Genomic DNA, 21,530 nt, shown 5'->3' with positions numbered 1-21,530 from the left:
AAAGGGTGTTGCGGGTAAGGCAGGGGCAGAGAAGGAACAGATAGGAAAGCAGAAGACATAGTCTAGGCAGACAGAGCCTTAATTACAGAAGAGAGAGAAAACATTTAGGGGTTGCAAGCAGTTGAGAAATACTAAAATATAGAGTTTATGTACAGCTGGAGATTGGGTCAGAAGGGGACTGATGAAAGTATGAATGCCAAAGAATGAAGTGAGCAGGGAATACGAAGAACTCTGTGGCATGTTGGGAAGTTCAGACTTTTGCAACATGTACCCAACATGGAGAACAAATTGAGACTGATGAGAGGGAGATCAGTTAGGAGGCAGGATGACAGCAATAGCTGCAGCAAAGATGGAAATTGATTCAGAGTTAGGAAAATGAACACTAGAATTTAATGACTAGGTGATATGAAGCCTAAGAGAGGACGGAGAGATGGCTTAGAGTTGGCTTAGACAAGTGGCTGGGTGTTGGTGACAATTACTAAAAAGGAAAATAAGTGTAGCCGGGCACAGTAGCTTGCATTTTTAACTGCTTTTTAAAAATTCTCTACCCATTTGTAATTGTCATGTAGATGTGTTGAATTTCTTAAGTGAAAAGTACATATGACACAAATAAATCATATACATTTAGGCCTTAATGTATACAGATGGTAAATGAAGTCATGGTGGATAATGAGATACAGGGAAAGTATATTAGTTTCCTATAGCTGCAGTAACAAATTACTACGAAATTGGTGGATTGAAACAACACACATTTATTACATTTATTCTCTTACAGTTCTAGAAGTCAGAAGTTGGAAATCAGTCTCACAGGGCTAATATCAATGTGTCAGCAAGAATGGACTCTTCTGGAGGCTCCAGGGGAGAATTTGTTTCTTGTTCCTTCTAACTTTTAGAGACTGTTGGCATTCTTTGACATGTACTCACATCACTCCAATCTCTGCTTCCAACTCTACACTGTCTGTTTCTCTGACTCCACCTGCATCCTTCTTATAAGGACCACTGTGATTACATCAGGCCCACCAGGGTAATCTTCCCATCTCAAGATCCTCAGCTTAATCACATCTGCAAAGCCTCCCTTCCTTTTCATTTTAAAGAGATGGGGTCTCGCTCTGTCACCCAGGCTGGAGTGCAGCGGTGCAATCACAGCTCACTGAAGCCTCTAACTTCTAGGCTCAAGCAATCCTCCCGTCTCAGCCTTCCAAGTAGCTGGGACTACAGGCACATGACACAACACCAAGCTAAATTTTTATTTGATTTTACTTTTTTGGAGACAGGGTCTTGCTATGTTGCCCAGGCATGCAAAGTCCCTTTTGCCTTTTCCCCTTTCTGGGGATGAGGACATGAAAATATTTGGTGGTGGATGTGTCATTATTCAGCCAACCACAGAGAATACAGAAAAATAAAGGTACTGGTAATTGTCTAGTGTGTAAATTGGATGGTGGGTTCACAAGAATTCATTTTGCTATTATGGTTCCTAACATATATATGATACATATATTCATGTGTATATAAAATATTATATAATTTGAAACATTTTAGAAAGAGTAAAAAGGTATAAATCAAACTCTTAAGAAACAATGATAGTTCAATGAATGGGCAAAGATAATGTATAATCAAAGAAAACTGAGACGGAGTAAAGCCAAAACAGAAGTCAAGGGAAGAATCTTTCAAGAATGAGACAGTCATCTCCTTGGATGGTAAAGGTCACGGAAAATAAGAACCGAGAAGAATACATTCAATTAGCAACAGGGTTACTGCTTACCTTGATCAAAGCTATTTCAGTGGAATGGTAGATGCCAAAGATAGACTGTTTTGGGTTGGGGAGTGCATGGGAGGTCACAATTTGGAAAAAGCCAGGTGCACAAAATTCTATTATATATTTATGCATAAAATACTGCAAATAAATAAGACGAAATCAAGGATGTTCTGATAAACCAAAACAAGAAATTGGAATCTAGGTAAGATTTACCAAAAAAAAAAAAAAGGAAAGAAAACAGAAAGAAAAAAAGTAGGGAGGGAGAAAGAAGCAAAAAGGAAAAGAAAGAACCTACAAAAGAAAGAATGATGATGATGCTATTGCGGAGGAGCAGGACAGTGATGATAATGTTCTTTTTATGATTTTTCAGGCACTTATAGCATATGCCAAGCACTGTACTATGCATTTTATATACTTTACAAAACAGGAATTATTATGTCCATGTTACGGAACAGGACACAGAAACAAGGAAAGCACAGAGTTAGGAACTATCAGACCAGGAACTTAAATGTAGGTAGAGCTGACTCTAAAACCTGGGTTCTTAACTAGTCTGCTAGACTGACATGACGGGTCCAATATAGTAGCTCAAGTATGAGAAGGCTAAGAAAACAGCCTAACAGCATGGCTAATATCATGAACCAACAGAAAATTTCTAGAAAGTAGTCTTTCCCAAAGCTAGGGTCAAGGACACTGGTAAGAGACTATTAAGGGAGTTGGCCACAGCAATAATTTGAACTTAAAGCCAAAAAACTAAATCTGGAACCAAAATTAAAAACTTGAGCCTTAATAAGGGGCCACTTACAAGCAGTAACTAAGATGGACATAAACCATGGACTTCATCAGCAACAGAATAACAATGTTTAAAGTCTCAGCTAAGGAAAGAAGAATCTAAAAATTGTTAAATAAACTCAGATGCATGTTGCATCCATTCTAGTATAAACTATGCACTAAAATGGTATGCTGAAACATTAATAAAATGGAAGACAAGACTGCCACAATGATAATCAGTCAGAGATGAAAGTGGGACAGGAGCAAGACTAAAAGGCAGCTGTTGAAGAAAATTCTCTTAACTACCCTAAGTCTTTCAGACAGTATCATTGAAGAGAAAATATATGCTCATCCAGAGAATCAGATCATCTAGGCTACCAAATTCAAAGAAAACTGTAGGTTGATCTTTGTTAGCTGGGATGTTATACACAATCCTGGGTCAACTACCCTGGCACATGGCATAGGAATATTCTGCTATCATGAATTCTTTAAACATAACATTATATAGAAGAAGCTATCTCTTTCCATGAGAACTATTATTATTTATAGTTAAGTGAGTTGGAAGATCTCAATTTCCAAATCCTTTGTCATATCCTTCAGAACAGGTGAGTAAAACAAATTCCAGTAAGGGTGAATTCTTCTACAACCTGGGAAAATATCAAACTATAATATAATCACCAAGAGACTATCTAAAATGAGATGTTTACTATAGTGAGATGAAACAATATACCTAAAGTAATTACCTCAATGCCTAAGTGCTCAATAAACAATAGCTATTAGACCCCTTACCAGGGCCAAAAAGAAAAAAAAGCAGGTTATAGAGACTCTTTAGTTATGAGGTTCCTATAACAGACATCTTTGATGCTCATGTCACACTCCCTTGGCCCACAGCTATAGGAGCTCATACTCCCATTATCATCTAGCATCCCACCTCAAGTGAACCCATTATGCCTCAGCATCTTCAGAAGCACAAGTATAGTTTAAAGCACAGAAGAGTTAACACCTTTAATCAAAGGGGAATGAGAACTTATGGATAAATGGTCAAACCTTCCACCTTTCAAATGGGTAACACTGGGTAGTATTCTACACACTACTCAGGTTTCTCTACTGCTCACAGCAACAATTGCAACATCATATTTTTTTGTTCCCCATCTCACTCCCCAGGCTTTTCACTACTAATTTCCAGGTAAGCTCTCAAATAAACCATCTAGGCTTATATCCTTGTCTCAGACTCTACTCAAGGAGAAGCCAAACTAAGACGAAGCCCTATACAAACCCTGAGAAATGAGTATTTGGCCTTTGCTTGAACACTGCTAATCCTCGAAACAGATGTTCCAAGAGCATACACCCTAGTCAAGTCTGTAGAAATGCAGCCTTTGAAGCTAGAAAAGAAATACAAATATTTGTTGAATGGGTGAACAAACATTAGCAAACAAAGTCTCAGAATTCATTAGGAAAAAAGGTAGAAGGTTAACCCATAAAATATACACAAACTTTATTTGTTCCCTGAAGATAACACTACACAAAATATTCCTTTTTGAAATTTTTGACTAGGAGGTCCCAGCTTTTATTACATCTCACTCTCAAGGTTCCTATGATCTACATTCATACGATACAGCAGTATAAAAAGAACCACAAACATTGAGTATTTTTTGTAAACCCTTAGTCTGTTTAATCTGACTCAAATCAAGTATTTCTCCAGGATTTTTAAACTTGGTATCAGAGAAAGGAACTTTCAGTTCCTCCCTGGTAATAAAGCTATGGAGATATAAACCTGAAAAAATTTATATCAGTTACAGTTTCTACCACATGGGAAAAAACAATCTGAAATACTAGCTGTCATTCCGAGACAGAGACAAATTAGAAAAACAGCCTGGTGGCTTTCTAGCTCAGGTCCCTGAGACTAGCTAGGTGCACCCTTACCCTTTCCATTGTTTGGTAATGTAAACCAATTCTCTCTTCTTGCCTAAGCCAGCCATCTGAGATTTTAGGTTTCTGTCACTTGTGAGAAAGGCTTAACAGAAGAACTTAAACACAAGTATGAACAAAACACTGTATGAGACCTAATACTATCTATGGAAAGGCTACAAAGCCTGGGATCCATTAATCCCCCACTCTGATTTTATATATATGACTGTATCTATTTCTAGAAAAAAGTCACCGAAACTTCCATCAATTACTCCAAACAGATCTCTGACCTCTACACCCTCTCAAAGAAGATTTATTGTTTGATGGTCAAAACCAGTGATTCCATGTATTTTTCTGCCTCTGCATCACTTACATGGGCAATATCTTTTATTTAAAGTCATGATTTTCAACCACAAGTACATGTATTGTGAAACCCTTTCTCTATGCCATTTCCAAGATTATGATATGTGAATTCCTCCCTTTCTCCCACCACAGTTGAGAATCAACTGGTTAAGAATCTGATTGTATAAGCTAGGCATGGTGGCTAACGCCTGTAGTCCCAGCACTTTGGGAGAGAGAGGCAGGCAGACCACTTGAGGCCAGGAGTTTGAAACCAGCCTGGCCATCATGGCGAAATCCCCATCTCTATCAAAAATAAAAAAAAATTAGCCAGGCATGGTGGTGCACACCTGCAATTCCAGCTACTCAGGAGGCTGAGGTACATGAATCGATTGAACCCGGGAGGCAGAGGTTGCAGTGAACCAAGATCATGTCAGTGTGCTCCAGCCTGGGCGACAGAGCAAGACTCTGTCTCCAAAAAAAAAAAAAAAAAAAGAAAAAGAATCTGATCATATAAATAATATTTTGAGTCATTTTAGATCCTTTAATCCATTCAGATGTGCTAAGATGCAAGAAATGTTAGAGTTTAGCTTTAAAAATAATCCATCCTAGGATGGGCTTGTCCTGAGTAAAATGCAGCAAACACACTCTACCCTGTATTTCCCACTGAATGCAACCATAAAATCTGGAAAGGATGCATGGAGCAGCTGTTTGAAGGCTCTGAAAAGGAAATAGCAGGCAAATCAGGGAAGATCATCAGACTTCGAAGGACCACTGAACCAGCAGTGAGTCTGAAACAGCTTTTCCCTTGAATGTCCCCAGCCTGAACTTAAATGCGGCTGGAAACATGAAATGAGCAATTCTCCAGGAGAAGCACTCTGCCTCAAGGAGCAAGAAAAGAAACGAATGCTCAGAGAAATGACAGAAAATCCCCATTTTCTTCTCTTTTCTCTCATACACCATGAATCAGCCATAGGCAATCCTATAGCCACATGCAGTGTGGAACGTGCAGGAGCCAAAAATCTGAAGGAGGGTTCTTCCTCTATGTCCGTTGGAGCTGTGGTTCTGAAAAGGTGGGGCCAACACCCATTGCTTTTCTGTTTTTTCTCTCTCTGTCCTTTAGTCCCTTAGCCCCTGATTTAGGTACAACTATAGTGTAAGGTAATGACAGCCACAATTTTCTGGATGGACACTGATAAAGGAAACTTCAGGGAACTGGGTTCTCAGAACATAAATATAAACAAAAAATAAATAACAACAACAACAAAAAAGAAAGTCTCCAAATACATGGAAATTAAACAAAATACCTCTAAATAATCTACAGATCAAAAACGAAGTCTCAAAGGAAATAAAATATTTTGAACCAAATGAAAATACAACATATCTAAATTTGTAACATGAAACTAAGCACTTCAAAAGAAAAGATGAAGAAAAATTTCCTAGCTCATTTTATGAGTCCAGCATTACCCTGATACCAAATCTAAACACAGTACCAAAATAAAAAAGCAACAAACTACAGATCAGTATCCTTCATAAACACAGATGTAAAAATCTTCAACAAAGCACTAGCAAACCAAATATGCCAGTATATGAAAAGAATTCAACACCACAACTAAGTGGGGTTTATTGAGAATGCAAGCTGATGCAATATTTGAAAATCAATCTACCATATTAACAGTCTAAAGAAGAAAAACAAGACTACACCAACTGATGCATAAAAGGCATTAGACACATCCATTCATGATGAAAACTGTTAGCAAAGCAGAAGCAGAAGGGAACCTCCTCGATCTAATAAAGGGTATTTCTACAAAAAACCTTTAGCTAACATTATACTTAAAGGTGAAAAACTGAATGCTTTCCCTTAATATTGGTAAATGAAAAGAATGTCTGCTGTTACCATTCTTAGCATCCTCCTGGAAATAAAAAAGAAACAAAAGACCTAGTGATTAGAAAGGAAGAAACAAAATTTCTATCTTCACAGACTGCATGATTATTTTCTTAGAAAGCCCAAAGAATCTACAAAAAATTTCTATAACTTGATGTAACAAATAAATGTGGCAAGGTCGCAGGATACAAAGTCAACCACAAAAATCGATCACACTTCTATCTACAGCAATTTGAGAATAAAATTTAGGCTGGATGCAATGGCTCGTATCTATAATCCTAGTATTCTGGGAGGCTGAAGAAGGAGGATCACCTGAGGTCAGGAGTTTGAGACCAGCATGGGCAGTATAGCAACCTGTCTCTACAAAAAAATAAAATAAAATAAAATAAAATAAAATAAATAAAATAAAATAAGAAAATTAGTCAAGCTTAGTGGTACATGCCTATAGTAGCAGCTACCTGGGAGGCTGAGGTGGGAGGACTGCTTAAGCCCAGGAGCTCAAGGATGTAGTGAGCTATGACTGCATCACTGCACTCCAACCTGGATGACAGAGCAAGGCCCTGTCTCTAAAAAATAAAGAAAAGAAAATTTTAAAAGCAATGCTCTTTACCATAGCTCCCCCAAATTGAGATACTTAGGCATAAATCTAACGAAACATATACAGGATCTGCACATTCAAAACTACAACACTGATGAAATAAATAGAGACATACCATGTTTATGTATTGAAAGATTCAACACAGCAGAAATGTCAACTTTTCCCAAATTAATCTATAGATTTAATACAATACAATCAAAATCATAGTAGGATTTCATAGATATAAAAGAGCTGAATCTAAACGATGGAAGGGAGCTAAAATAGCTACAATTTTGAAAAAAGAAAGATGGGCCAGGTGCAGTGGCTCACAACTGTAATCCCAGTACTTTGGGGAGCCTAGGCAGGCGGACTGCTTCAACCCAGGATTCAAGACCAGTCTGGGCAACATAGGGAGGCATCCATCTCTACAAAAAAAAAATATAAAAATTAGCCTGGCATGGTGGTGTGCACCTGTAGTCCTGGCTACTCAGGAGGCTGAGGTGGGAGAGAATCGCTAGAGTACAGGAGGTCGAGGCTGTGGTGAGCCATTATCATACCACTACCCTACAGCCTGAGTAACAGAGCAAGACTCTGTCTCTTAAAAAAAAAAAAAAAAAAAAACAAAGGCCAGGCACGGTAGCTCACGCCTCTAATCCCAGGACTTTGGGAGGCCAAGGCAGGTGGATCACGAGGTCGGGAGTTCAAGACCAGCCTGGCCAGCATGGTGAAACCCCGTCTCTACTAAAGATACAAAAAATTAGCCAGGTGTGGTGGCATGTGCCTATAATCCCAGCTACTTGGGAGGCTAAGGCAGGACAATCCACTTGAATCCGGGAGGTGGAGGTTGCCGTGAGCCAAGATTGTGCCATTGCACTCCAGCCTGGGCAACAGGGTGAGACACTACCTAAAAAAACAAAAACAAAACAAAACAAAACAAAAACTTCAAGAAGAAAATACAGAAAAAAATCTTCACAGCCTGGGGTCAGGCAAAGAGCTCAACAGCAAAAGCACAATCATTAAAAGGAAAAATACTAGTAAACTAACTTCATCAAAATTTAAAACTTTTACTTTGTGAAAACTAATGTTAAAGAATGAAAAAGGAAAACTACACATTAGGAGAAAATATTTGAAAATTACACATCTGATTGGTAGAGTTCAGGACATGCTACCCCAAAATGTGCCACCTTGTAATACTGAAAAACGCCCAAAGTAGGAAGGTACCTTTGACCTTCTTCCCCCATCCCTTCTTTTCTGAAGTAGGTTATGAAATCTAGGATTATCTAACCTTCCCTATAAAACTCTAATGTGAGAGGTGTCTTCCCTATATCCAAAAGAAAGGAACACTGTTATCTCTGAAGACAAATGGTCCACCACAGAGATGAACCAAAAAAACTGGCTTTGCTGTTTCCCCCAGCTTATTACCATATATCAAATCCCCTTTGTTCTATCATATTTCTCCCTGACTATGTACTCTTCACCTAACCTAAGCATAAAAATACACAAGTTTAACTGTTTCTTTGGATCTTTATCTCCTTATGAAAGCTCCCATGTTACATAAAACTTATACTAAATACATTTGTATGCTTTTCTCTTCTTCAACTGTCTTTTGTTGTAGGGGGCTCAACCATGAACCTAGAGAGATATATTTTTTCCCATACATGACAAAGAATTTGTATCCAGAATATTTTAGGAACTATAAAAGCTGAACAATAAGAAAATAACATGATTAAAAATGGGCAAAAGACATAAACAGATACTTCACCAAAGTTCAACATCATCTGCCATTAGAGAAATGCATATTAAAACCACAATGAGTTAGCCATCGTATAAGTACATATCAAAACCAGAATGAGACACCATCTTACACTCACTAGGATAGTTTTAATTTCAAAAAGATAGATAATAACAAAGTTGGAGAGGATGCAAAGACAGTGAAACCCTCATTCACTGCTGGTGGGAATGTAAAACAGTACAGCCACTTTGGAAAACAGTCTGACAGTTACTCAAAAGGCTAAATATAGAGTTATTACATTATCCTGCAATTCTACTCTGAGGTATACACCCAAAACAATAAAAACATATGTTGACATAAAAACTTGTACCTGAATGTCCACAGAACACTATTCATATAGCCAAAAGGTAGAAACAATCCAGATGTCCCTTAAAAATAAAATGTGGTTTGTCCATACAATAGAAAACTATTCTTCAATAAAAAGGAATAAAGTACTGGTACATGCTACAACTTGGATAAACTTTGAAAACATTATGCTAAGTGAAAGAAGCCTGTCACAAAAGATGATATATTATATGACTGCATTTGTATAAAATGTCCAGAATAAGCAAATCTACAGAGACAAAAAGAAGGTTAGTCATTATCTAGGACTCGAGGAGAAGTGACTGCTAATGGGTACAGAGTTTCCTTTTGAGTGATGGAAATGTTCTAAAATTGTAGTTTTGGTTGTACAATTCTGTGAATATACTAAAACCCATCAAATTGTATACTTTATATGAGTAAATTTTATAATATATAAATTATAGCTCAATAAAGCCATTCCAAAATAAAAATCCATAATGAAATACCATTAAACACCTACTAGAATGGCTAAAATAAAAAATACAGCCAGGCGCGGTGGCTCATGCCTATAATCCCAGCACTTGGGGAGGCCGAGGCAGGCAGATTACGAGGTCAGGAGTTCGAGACCAGCCTGACCAACATGGTGAAACTCCGTCTCTACTAAAAATACAAAAATTAGCCAAGCATGGTGGCGTGCACCTGTAATCCCAGCTACTCAGGAGGCTGAGGCAGGACAATCGCTTGAAATCGGGAGTCGAAGCTTGCAGTGAGCCAAGATGTTGCCACTGCACTTCAGCCTGGGTGACAGAGCAAGACTCCGTCTCAAGGAAAAAAAAAAAAAAAAAAAAAAAAACTGACAATACAAATGTTAACAACGATGCAAAACAACTAAAAGTTTCATGTGGTGCTGGTGGAAAGCAAAATGGTACAACCACTCCGGAAAACAGTCTGACAGTTTCTTATAAAGTTAAACATATACTTAGCTATGACCCAGGAATCTCCTACCTAGGCATTTACTGTAGAAAAACAAAATCATAATTCACATAAAATCCTGTATGCAAGTGTTTACAGCAGCTCTATTTACACTGCCAAAAGCCAGAAATAATTCATATGTCCTTCAATAGATAAACGGATAAACTGTGGTACCTCCACACAATGGAATACTACTTAGCAGTAAAAAAGAACAAACCATTGATACATGAAACTTATATGAAGTTCAAAGGCTTTATGCTGAATAAAGACAATCTCAAAAGGTTATATACTATATGACTACATTTATATTACAGTCTCAAAACTGTAAAACTATAAAGATGAAAACAGGTAACTGTGAACAGGGATTACAGCGTTCAGGGAAGGATAACATGAGGGAGTCTTGGGGTAATGAAGTCTTTTGGTATTCTGTACCCTGAAACAATACAGTAAAACAGTTATTTGCATAATATTACTGTATTCTGTACTACGATTATGGTGGTGATTACACATAACCCATACATGTGTTAAAACTCTAAGAAGTATACACCAAAAGAGAAACAGTTAATTTTTCTTTATAATTTTAAAAATAAAATAAATCCAACCTAGAGTCAACTTTTTTCCTCAATTCAATCACAGCTCATGAAACTATCATCTCTGATAATCTCATTTAAACAAAAGTACAGTATATAGTTCAAAGATCAACACTGACAAAATGGAAAACATCCTAAAGGGTACCAAGAGGTAGTAAAGCATCAGGAAATTTGATCATTAATAAAGAGTAAACAAACTGGACATGCTAAGCCTGGAGCACAGACTTGCAGGGAGAATGAGTGACGACAAATGTCTTCAATTATCTGAAGGGCTGACAAGTGTATACGGGGTTAAACTTGTTCTACATAGTTTCAAAGAAAAATATCACTTACCAGTAAGTCTAAACGTACAGTGTGTTTTCTGGGGTTATCAGAAAGTCACCAAACTTCCTCAACAACTAGATAATCAAGAAGCAGGAAGTTCTAAAGATTCTTGCATTAAACAAAGGATTGGACTTAATGATTCTAGAGTTTTCTTCCAACTTAAATATTACATAAATCTATGAACTATAACTCTAGAGTTAACCTACAAAGATAGAAGACACTGAACATCTAAAAAGGCAACCTTTCCTGCCAAAATATCACTTTTTATTGCACAAAAGTAAATATTACAAAGCACTTTAAGTTTCACATTTTTTAAAAGGTTGAATACAAGATCTGAACAAAAAGCCATATTATGAAATGTATTTTATTTCCCCAAATCTCATTTGTACTATGAATATTAAAATTAAATTCAAATTACAAATGTCTAAGTCTAATCTTGTTAGACTTAAAAGGCAAAAGTCATAAATTTCATGCAAATTTCTGTAAGTATATTGAAGAGATCATTTGAAAAAGAAGTACTCTTTCCATACAAAGAGTGGTAGTCCTCAAAAGAGCCAAAACATCTGTATTCACTTTAAAGCTCATCAAGACAGACTGACATTTTTAGGAGAAGCATATGGCTTGCTGAACAGTCATCTAGAACAGAATCTTTTGTCTAGTAAGCCCTATTCAAGGACCATTTACTTATGTATGAAGTGGCTGAATAAAGGGAAAAACATATTTTTGAGTCCTAGAAAACACAAAAAAACAAACTCTTCATCTAGCTTTGTTTAAGAATACAGAAAACATATTGCAAAAGCAGCCAGATTTTACTCCCAGAGACAGTTCTCTCAACATTTGAAACAATTCAAACACAAAAGAATAGAGAAGCATGAAACTTTCTTAGAGAACTACAACCAGCCAAAGACCACCCCCCTAAAAAAAGCCCTTTCCATTTTAAAGGATAAAACACTTTCTTAAAATTTTGAAGGGCAGAGTTCAACAGCTGTGCTATATTAAATCTGAGCCCTTCCAAAAGGAAGAACAAGAGTCTCTGGAGAGACAGTAATATGGCCTGCTTTCTCCAAAATTATCAAAATGCCTTTTTTCCCTCTAAGGAAACTTTCTCCAAGAAAATACCTCTTATGTGCATGGGTGAAAAGCATAAAACTTAATTTAGAATAGAAAAATATGCAAAAATGGAAGAATTTTTGTTTCTGGAAATCTCCCTGAACTTTCTTCCAAGGAAAAATGTATTTCCTAAGTCTTACAGGATATAATATGGAAACTTCTTTTTTTTTTAATCAGTTTTCAGCCCTAGCTTCCCATTAGAATCACCATAGAGCTAAGCCTCAACCTAAACTTACTGAACCAACATAGACTGGGGACAAGGCATCTGAATTTTTTAGGCACACAACAGATAATTTTGATACACAAGGGTTTAAAAACCAGTGACCTGGAGAATGAGCCCATAAAAGAAAAATTAAGTCTAGTGAGTACAGACAAGAAGAAAAGGTCACCTTTGAGCAATTAACTAGTTCTAAAGAACCTAAAGTCGTATTTAACTACCAAAATACTCAGTAACAGACAACAAAATAGAACTTGAAACAAGAATTCAGAATTGCTGAATTAAAAGAAAAAAATTAAAATAGTTTATTAAACTATTCAAATATTTAGATGAAAGTTGTTGTGAAGAACGTGGTCACTGCATAATGCAGGTTCAACAGGGTTCCATCAGGATCTTTGGACTTCTACAAGCTAGAAAAGTCACAAGAGCTCATATATTAAATACAATTACTTGTTAACCTTAAAAGAGCTCAAGTCTTTAATCACAAACAGTAAACTTCTGTCATCATCAGAATTTTATTAAGCATACTTGGTTTTACACAAAATTCTAATAGGTTTAGTTGGTTGACATTCAAATCCATAATAAATGAAAAAGGGGTGCTAAAACTGCTAAAGGGAAGCAGACCAGTTAAGGAAGAATGTAACACTATTAAAAAGCAGACATGAGAACTCAGAAAGCACAGCAGACACTTAATCCTTCCTAAAGGCCACAGAATACAACTGCTTTTCCTAATGATCAATGGAATCAGTAAGAAAACAGAAAAAAAAACATGTCCAGTATATCTTGTTTAATACATGCACTATATATTTTTTAAGAGGGTAAAAAAGTATAAGTCACCTATGGAAAGTCCCTCACCAAAAATAATTACAAAATTAAGGGGGAAAAAATCATTAGCTTAAAAAAAATAAACAACTAATTGTGCATTTGGTAACTCTCACTGTATAAACGGAACCATGGAGCAACAGTAAAAATAAGAGTATTCCATGGTCTCTCAAATAAAGAAACACTTTGCTAAAAGGCAGAAAAAACAGAGAGGACATTAGGGTTTGAACTGATTACTAGACATAATACTCCTCACTGCAAAAGTCAACATATTCATTTAGACTGCTATATCAGACTACAGTTAACCCTCTGCATCCGTGGGTTCCACATCATGAATTCAACCAACCTCAGATTTAAAATATTAAAGGGGGCTGGGCTCAGTGGCTCACTCCTGTAATTCCAGCACTTTGGGAGGCCAAGGCAGGTGGATCACGAGGTCAGGAGTTTGAGACCAGCCTGACCAACATGGTGAAACCCATCTCTAATTAAAATACAAAGAAATTAGCCGGGCGTGGTGGTGCGTGCCTGTAATACCAGCTACTCGGGAGGCTGAGGCAGGAGAATTGCCTGAACCCGGGAGGCAGAGGTCGCAGTGAGCCGAGATCGCGCCACTGCATTCCAGCCTGGGTGACAAAGCAAGACTCCATCTCAAAAAAAAATAATAAAATAAATAAATAAATAAAACACTCGGCGGGGGGGAATAACTGCATCTGTACTTATCTTTACAGATATTGTACTTAATCATGTACAGTCTTTTTTCTTGTCATTATTTCCTAAACAATACAAGATAACAATTATTTACAAAGCACTTACATTGTATTAGGTATCATAAGTAATCTAGAGATGATTTAAAGTATATAGGAGGACGTGCAGAACTTATACGCAAATACTACACCATCTTAAATCAGGGACTTGAGCATCCACGGATTTTGGTGTCCTTGAGGAGTCCTGGAACCAATCATTTCCTGGCAATGTAAACTTAAGTAATTTCACTTCTGTACCTGTTTCCTCATCTGAAAAATAAGGATTACAACACCTGAGTTGATAGGATTAGTGTGGGAAACATATGAGACAATACAGGTGAAATCCTTGGCACAGTAGCTGATACACAGTAAATTAAAAGTAAATGTTACTTGGAATTAATTTTACTCAGAATAAACCATTCTCAGCTTCTATCAAGGGATCTATTTTAGAAGCTCTTCCATTTGAAATTGTTTGTATTCAGTACAGACAATATGCATTCTGTCTAAATTCTATGTATACCTCATACCAAACAGATCTCTTCTAGCAAGTATTATACAGGAACCAAGTTGCTCCATCTTTCTCCATTAAGTTCCATGTATTAACTTTTTTTTTTTTTTGGAGTCTTGCCCTGTCACCCAGGCTAGAGTGCAGTGGCGCGATCTCGTGTCACTGCAACCTCCGCCTCCCAGGTTCAAGCGATTCTCCTGCCTCAGCCTCCCGAGTAGCTGGGATTACAGGCACCCGCCAACGCACCCAGCTAATTTTTGTATTTTTTAGTAGAGACGGCATTTCACCATGTTGACCAGGCTGGTCTCCAAATCCTGACCTCATGATCCACCCGCCTCGGCCTCCCAAAGTGCTAGGATTACAGGCGTGAGCCACCGCACCTGGCCGTATTACCAACTTTCTAAAACTTCACAAAGTTACTCTTACTCCAAAAAAGTTCTCATGTTCCAAGGGTACCCCTTCCCAAATAGATTCATTTCCTCTTGCATTTTTAAATTTGAATACAAAAGAAGTGTCTGAACATTGTCAAAGTGTATGAGTACAAAAGCTATTCATAAGACAACTTCAATCCAAAAGTTAAGAGAGTTCTAGGTGAATATCCTACACTCAGACAATTGCAAATAATTAGAAAGAATACGTGTTGTATATAGTTTATATTCATATTTATGTAGGTTAGTGCCTACCTGGCTATCGCTGATGAGGCTATTAAAAGAAACACTGTGTAATGCTCCCTGCTTTTCCTCACAACCACTCATCTCTAAATATGTATTTATTCATCTGTAAGATAAGCATTTACCTGCTCCATGCAAGCCATTACACTAGATGCCATGAAGTACACAAAAATAAATAAAAATGTGGTCATGTCCTCAAAAAGCTTGAAACCTCACTGCTGATATACCAGTTCATGTGCTAAAACCTGTGCAATTGCAAATATGCGTGTATATAAAATAGAGTCAGTATAGGTTGCAATGCTGAGGTAACCAACAACCAAACACTTTTGTGGCTTACAGCAAAGGTTTATTTTTCACTCAATTTATATTCTATAAAATCTTGCAACAAGAATCAGTTCTCCGCTTTGTGCTATGTAGTCTACAATCCAAGATGTGGGCTAAAACAGCAGACCCCACCTAGAGTATGCCTACCTCACATCAGAGGGAAAAGGAATATGACAAAACACAGGACAGCTCTCAAAGCTCCTGTTTGACATGGTATATTATTTCCACTAACATTTCACTGGATAAAGCAAGTCATTTGGCCAGTGGTTTTTGGATATGTAATCCTGTTACACATAATGGTAGTGAATACTTTGAACAATAACACAATCTATCAAAATACTTATGACCAAGATTAAAGAAATGAAAAATATTCAGACTATTCAAACCGATAATAAAATTACCATTTATCTAGGGAAGGCTTACTATATGCCAGACGTTACATATCAAAATATTTAATTTTCCGGTTGGGTACGGTGGCTCATGCCTGTAATCCCAACATTTTGGGAGGCCAAGGCGGGCGGATCACTTGTGGTCAGGTGTTCAAGACCAGTGTGAAACTCCGTCTGTACTGAAAATGCAAAAATTAGCCGGGCGTGGTGGCAAGCACACCTATAGTCCCAGCTACTTGTGAAGGCTAAGGCAGGAGGATCACCTGAGCCCAGAGGGTGGAGACTGCATTAGCCAAGATTGTGCCACTGCACTCCAGCCTGAGCAACAGAATGAGACTGTGTCTCAAAAACTAATAATAATTTTTCTAACAAAAATTAAACGAAGATGTCTGCTACTGATGAAAACTGACTAAGTATGGGCATTTGGAAACAGGAAAAGAAACAAAACAAATAAACCTATCAGAAAACATACTAGAAACCTTTCAAGCTCTCAAACTCTGGCTTGAATGTGTTATAAAGATAGCAAAAATAGCTGCCCCTCGGAGAGGAATTTAGTTTATCTGAGGTAGAAGTGAACCTATTGGTCTGAATTGTCCTAAATCTGAGCTTAGCCTATTTCCCAGCAAGCTGTTAACACACACAGAATTCTTGTCAATCTTAAGGACTGCTTACTAATTGGAGGGTCCAAATTCAATTCCCCATCGAATTGAAGACTCAATTTCATGCTACCTTATATAACGCTGAAGAACGAAATACAGCAACAGAATAAAGCCTGCTTTATCAGGGCATAAAAGAGGCCTCACAAACAGGTCCCATACACTCAGTCCCCACCAGTCATTAATTAAAATCCTCTGGTGACTTAACACCCTAAAGACTTGTTGGAGGAAAATACAAGACCTAGTAAATACTGAGGTGAGATAAATATACATGAAGATACTTAAATAAGTGAATAAATAATAACAGCACTGCATCAAATATCTTAAGTATTGCTATTTTGAAATACAGTGCCATTTCATCTGCCTCATAAATGCATTTAGAATAGTTAAATTTACCCTGGAAAATCCCTTAGGAAAGTCAGGGAAAGTAAGGATAAATGTAGACAATTTAGGGAGGGGCGCGGTGGCTTACCCGTCATCCCAGCCCTCTGGGAGGCCCGGGTGGGTGGATCATCTGAGGTTAGGAGTTTGAGACCAGCCTGGATAACACGGTGAAACTCCGTCTCTACTAAAAATACAAAAATTAGCTGGGCGTGGTGGCGGGCACCTGTAATCCCAGCTACTCCGGAGGCTGGGGCGGGAGAATCGCTTAAACCTGGGAGGCAGAGGTTGCAGTGAGCTGAGATTGCGCCATTGCACTCTAAACTGGGACAGAGCGAAACTACATATCAAAAAAAAAATAATAATAATGTAGACAATTTAACCCGTTTTTTTCCCTTCTCACATTCAGTACAGGGAAATGAGAAGCACACGGAAACGGAGACCAACACTACGGCACAAGCTCAGTGAGTAACTAGATTAGGTGAATCGCCCACATTAGATCAGGTGAATCACTCACATTACTTAATTTTTTCTCTTGTGTGTATATGTTGTTGCATTCTTTGTTTTGCTTTTTACTGATGATATACTATAATTGAATTCATAAGTTAAAGTAGCAGCTAACAGCATCCTTTTCTTCAGTTCCCTACTCCACTCCTTACCTTACTGATTCCACTTCCCATATTCTACTCAAATGATCTGAAATGTTACATGATTTGCAAATGTTTTTCTAAGCATTACAGTAAAATGAATTTTAGATGTAGATTTTCCCATTAATTGGTTCTTTCTACTCACCTTTTTCGGATCCTCATTACTATCAAATCATAATGGAAAAAGAATGCTTAACGGCGAAGAACAAACAATATGTAAGGGAGAGGGTCTATAAATCTCCCTCAAATTAAGATGAACATGACAAGCTCTTGGGGTAAAAATGTGGCACAGAAAACAAATAAATGTGTTAATTTGTATTTAGAAAATGTCTTCTTGGGCGTTATGCTAAGATTTTTTTCAAGATTAAATGATTTATTTTCAAATCTCTTACATTTGCAAGCAAAAACTCTTAAGTTTGGATATGCAGTAATAATTATCATCAGAGTTTCAAAATTCTAATATCATCTTAACTTCAATTACTATAATTGCTGACAAAATGGCTGTGACTTAAAATTACAGCCATGTTTTGATTAGCCATAAACCAGTGGTCCCATCAAACTTGTTTTCAGTTCTGGGGCTACCATGAATACATTATTATCTGGGAATGCACAATTAATCCCCATAGCGTGTACGAAGGGAAGGGCTAATCTTGGTCACCGCTATATTACTCTAAGTTACCCAGTGTTTTACCTTAACCAGTATTTTACCTTAGAAAAATACTCAACCCAGGCTGACCAACATGGTGAGACCCCGTCTCCACTAAAAATACAAAAATTAGCCAGGCATGGTGGTGCGCGCCTGTAATCCCAGCTACTCAGGAGGCTGCGGCAGGAGAATGCTTGAACTCGGGAGGCGGAGGTTGCAGTGAACCCAGATCGCGCCACTGCACTCCAGCCTGGGCGACAGAGTGAGACTATATCTCAAAAAAGAAAAAAAAGAAAAGAAAAAAGAAAAATACTTTCCATATATGGAACACTTAACTACAAACATCATTTGCCTTTCCCTAACCTTAGCACCCTTACTTTTGAGTGACTATATTCCATGTATTTAGTAATCGTTTTACTAAAGCTTTCAAGCCTTTTCACAAGCCACGGACCCTACTGGGACACTCTCTTCTTTCCCACTCAACACCCATTATTTAAACCTTAATAAAACTCATCCTTAAAAATTCTTCCGAATTAACTCATCCTAATTTTCTGCATTCCATTTATATTTATTTAACACTAAATCAATTAGCATTCCATTAGACTTTCTTTTCAACCTTTAACCACTTGCATCCCCCTCCTACCCCCTTCAAATCTCTCCATCCAGCCTTTCTAATCTTTGTTCTAATATGTGTGTGTATGTATGTATAGTAGCACTATAATAAAGCTCTGGAAAATTCTGAAAAACAGAAAATGGAGGGTTAATACGGCCGAAAAAAAATCATCACAAAAATGTTTCAAGGAAACACAGTAACAATCAACTGACAACTGAATCTGACAATACTTTGGAAGAGTACTACTTTAGGTTCTCAAGGACGCAAAGAGCTCTCAACAACTCAATTCAATCCCTCAATTATTGTGAGGTTTTAATAAAATCCCTAGAAAACTTCCGGGCATTACCACCAGCCTTTTAAAAATTACCTTCCAATATCACTAACCGTGATATTTTTACTAACACTGAATTCCAAACAAGTTTTCCTCCCAAGCAGACTGATGAATAAACAACTTTCCTATGCAGAAACCAAATTAAAACCACTTAAAACCATGGAAGGAATACGTGATTTAACCCTTCTGTAAGGACTGGAGTGCTGCGTGGGCAAACAGGTGACAAATGGAAGGGATGCAGAAAGTGAAGACAGAAATCAGTGAGACACCTCTCCTTCTAAGCTAAGGTTCAGCATGCAGCTCCGGCGGCAAATCCTCCCCACGGACCCTCTCCCTCAGCCATAAGCCAAAAGCTTCCAGAAAACCACAGGTCCTCCTCCCCGGCCTCTCACTCACGCCCTCACTCGCCTGGCCAGCGCCCATTGATAGCAGACAGTCCCTAGTCCGCCCGACCTCTCCCGAGAAAAGGGTCAGCAGAGGACGCTTTCCCCGAGGCCTCCTCCGGAATTCAGCCAGCAGAGACTCCGCAAAAGTGGAGGGACCCAAGAAGCTTGAAGAAAAGTGTGACAATTCTGTTACCTGGTCGGAACCCTGGAAACGGAAAGGGCAGCTACAGCCACTACCCTTCGCCACAACGCCTGCCTCAGCGCCACTGACATTGAGACCGCCGCCATCTTGCTGCAGGCAAACACCAGGATGAAAGGACGGATCACCACAAGGGACTAACTTCCTTCGTTCTCAAGCCAGTGCAATCGCAATGTTGCGAAATTCTGTGGGATTTTATTTTCTTTTTAATACTGAGGCTTAAAAAAAGAGGGTAAACGTTTAGTTGAAAGAATTAAGACGAAAAATGTGTGGGAAGAAATGCAGAAGTGCATTAAATGTAAATATTACCGCCATAAAGTGTAATCTTTACTGCTTGTTAGGACTGGTGTTTTACAATGATAATGAAAAGATCAAAAGATACTTGCATATTTAAACACCTGCAAGTCGTAATTTATTGAAGAAATTAGAATGGTTGGGGCTGAGCCCACTGGAAAAGCCGGAGAGCTCTTTGGGTCCTTTAGAATCTAAAGTAGTACTTTTCCAAAGTATTGCCAGATTCACTTTGCAAGCCCTCAGGACAGGGCTGCATTTGATGTTCTGTAGTTGTAATGTTCATATTTTCCAAACGAAAAATCTAGATACATGATCTGGCAAAGGATTATTTTTGACATGTAGATTTATATGAAGAATCAATAGAACATAATATTTTATGTCATTGTTTCCCCAGTAAATCCTAAATGTGCGTTCATAATCCATAGACATGAAGAATGATATTAATGCTCCATGCGTATACGACAAAAATTATCTTCCAATACAAGTGTTGGAAACATGTTTGTATTGTGGACTTCTGACCTTAAAGAACAATGATTAACTGAATTATATAAAATAAAAAGCAGGTTAGTTTTGGATTTTGTTTTTTAAGAAATTTGTTTAAAGAGTTAGTATTTTCCTGCTTTTAAAATTAAGCACATGAAAGAATAACCTTCATTAAATAAATAGGAACAACAGGAAGATGGGGAATGACTTAGTTTGGCATTATGGGTTAAAGGAAAACCCAGTACATAAGGGAAAGGGGGAAAGAAAGAAAAAAAGTCATACTCGGGTAAAGAGAAATGCACAGGATGAAAGAAAGCAAGAGAGAGATGCCTCAGAGAAAATTTTCTTTTAAACTTTTCATTTTGAAATAGTTGTAGATTCACATGAAGTTGCAAAGACAGTACAGAGATGTCTTGTGTACCTGTTTCCCCCAGTGATTACATCTCATATAACTCTAGTACAGTATCAAAGCCAGGAAACTGGCATTGATATAAAGTATTTGTATAGTCCTATGTCATTCTATTACATATTTTGTGTAACCACCACCATGATCAAGATACAGAACTATTCCACCCTCACAAAGATCTCCCTGGTGCTAACCTTTTTAGTAACACCTGCCCTCCTAACCCTAGTGATCTCTGTTTCTGATTTTATAATTTTGATATTTTGAGATGTTATATAAATGGACTTATGCAGTATGTGACCTTCTGAGATTGGCTGCTTTCACTTAGCATAATGCACTTGAGACCCATGCAAGTTGTTGCATTTATCAGTAGTTCATTCCTTTTTTATTGCTGAGTAATATTCCTCCACAGCATGGATGTACCACGATTTGTTTAATCATTCACCTATTGCAGAACCTTTTGGTTATTTCCCATTTGGGGCTATTACAAATAAAACTGCTGTGAATAATTGAA

General features: G+C 37.6%; 1 protein-coding gene across 13 annotated transcripts in view; it reads right to left on the bottom strand.

Annotated features, from left to right (window-relative positions):
* NDUFS4 (NADH:ubiquinone oxidoreductase subunit S4) overlaps window positions 1–19,949 on the bottom strand; it is a 116,358-nt gene extending 96,409 nt beyond the window's left edge. For 7 of the 13 annotated variants that reach the window (XR_012413658.1, XM_065546247.1, XM_065546258.1 and 4 more), the window contains exons 1-2: window positions 19,831–19,949; window positions 7,581–7,658 (exon numbers count right to left, since the gene is read on the bottom strand). Coding sequence is in view for 12 of the 13 variants with exons in the window: in XM_065546247.1 (XP_065402319.1) it covers window positions 7,581–7,658; window positions 19,831–19,925 (173 nt within the window). In the remaining variant the exon portion in view is untranslated. The remainder of the gene's footprint in view (window positions 1–7,580; window positions 7,659–19,830) is intronic. The other 6 variants (XM_005556886.4, XM_015451505.3, XM_073993443.1 and 3 more) reach the window with 1 other exon arrangement.
* Between the last annotated feature and the right edge of the window lie 1,581 nt (window positions 19,950–21,530).

Source organism: Macaca fascicularis, chromosome 6 (assembly GCF_037993035.2).
Source record: "Macaca fascicularis isolate 582-1 chromosome 6, T2T-MFA8v1.1".
NCBI lineage: Eukaryota > Metazoa > Chordata > Mammalia > Primates > Cercopithecidae > Macaca > Macaca fascicularis.
Note: the sequence above shows the minus strand (reverse complement) of the source record. Positions and strands in the feature narration are given on the sequence as shown.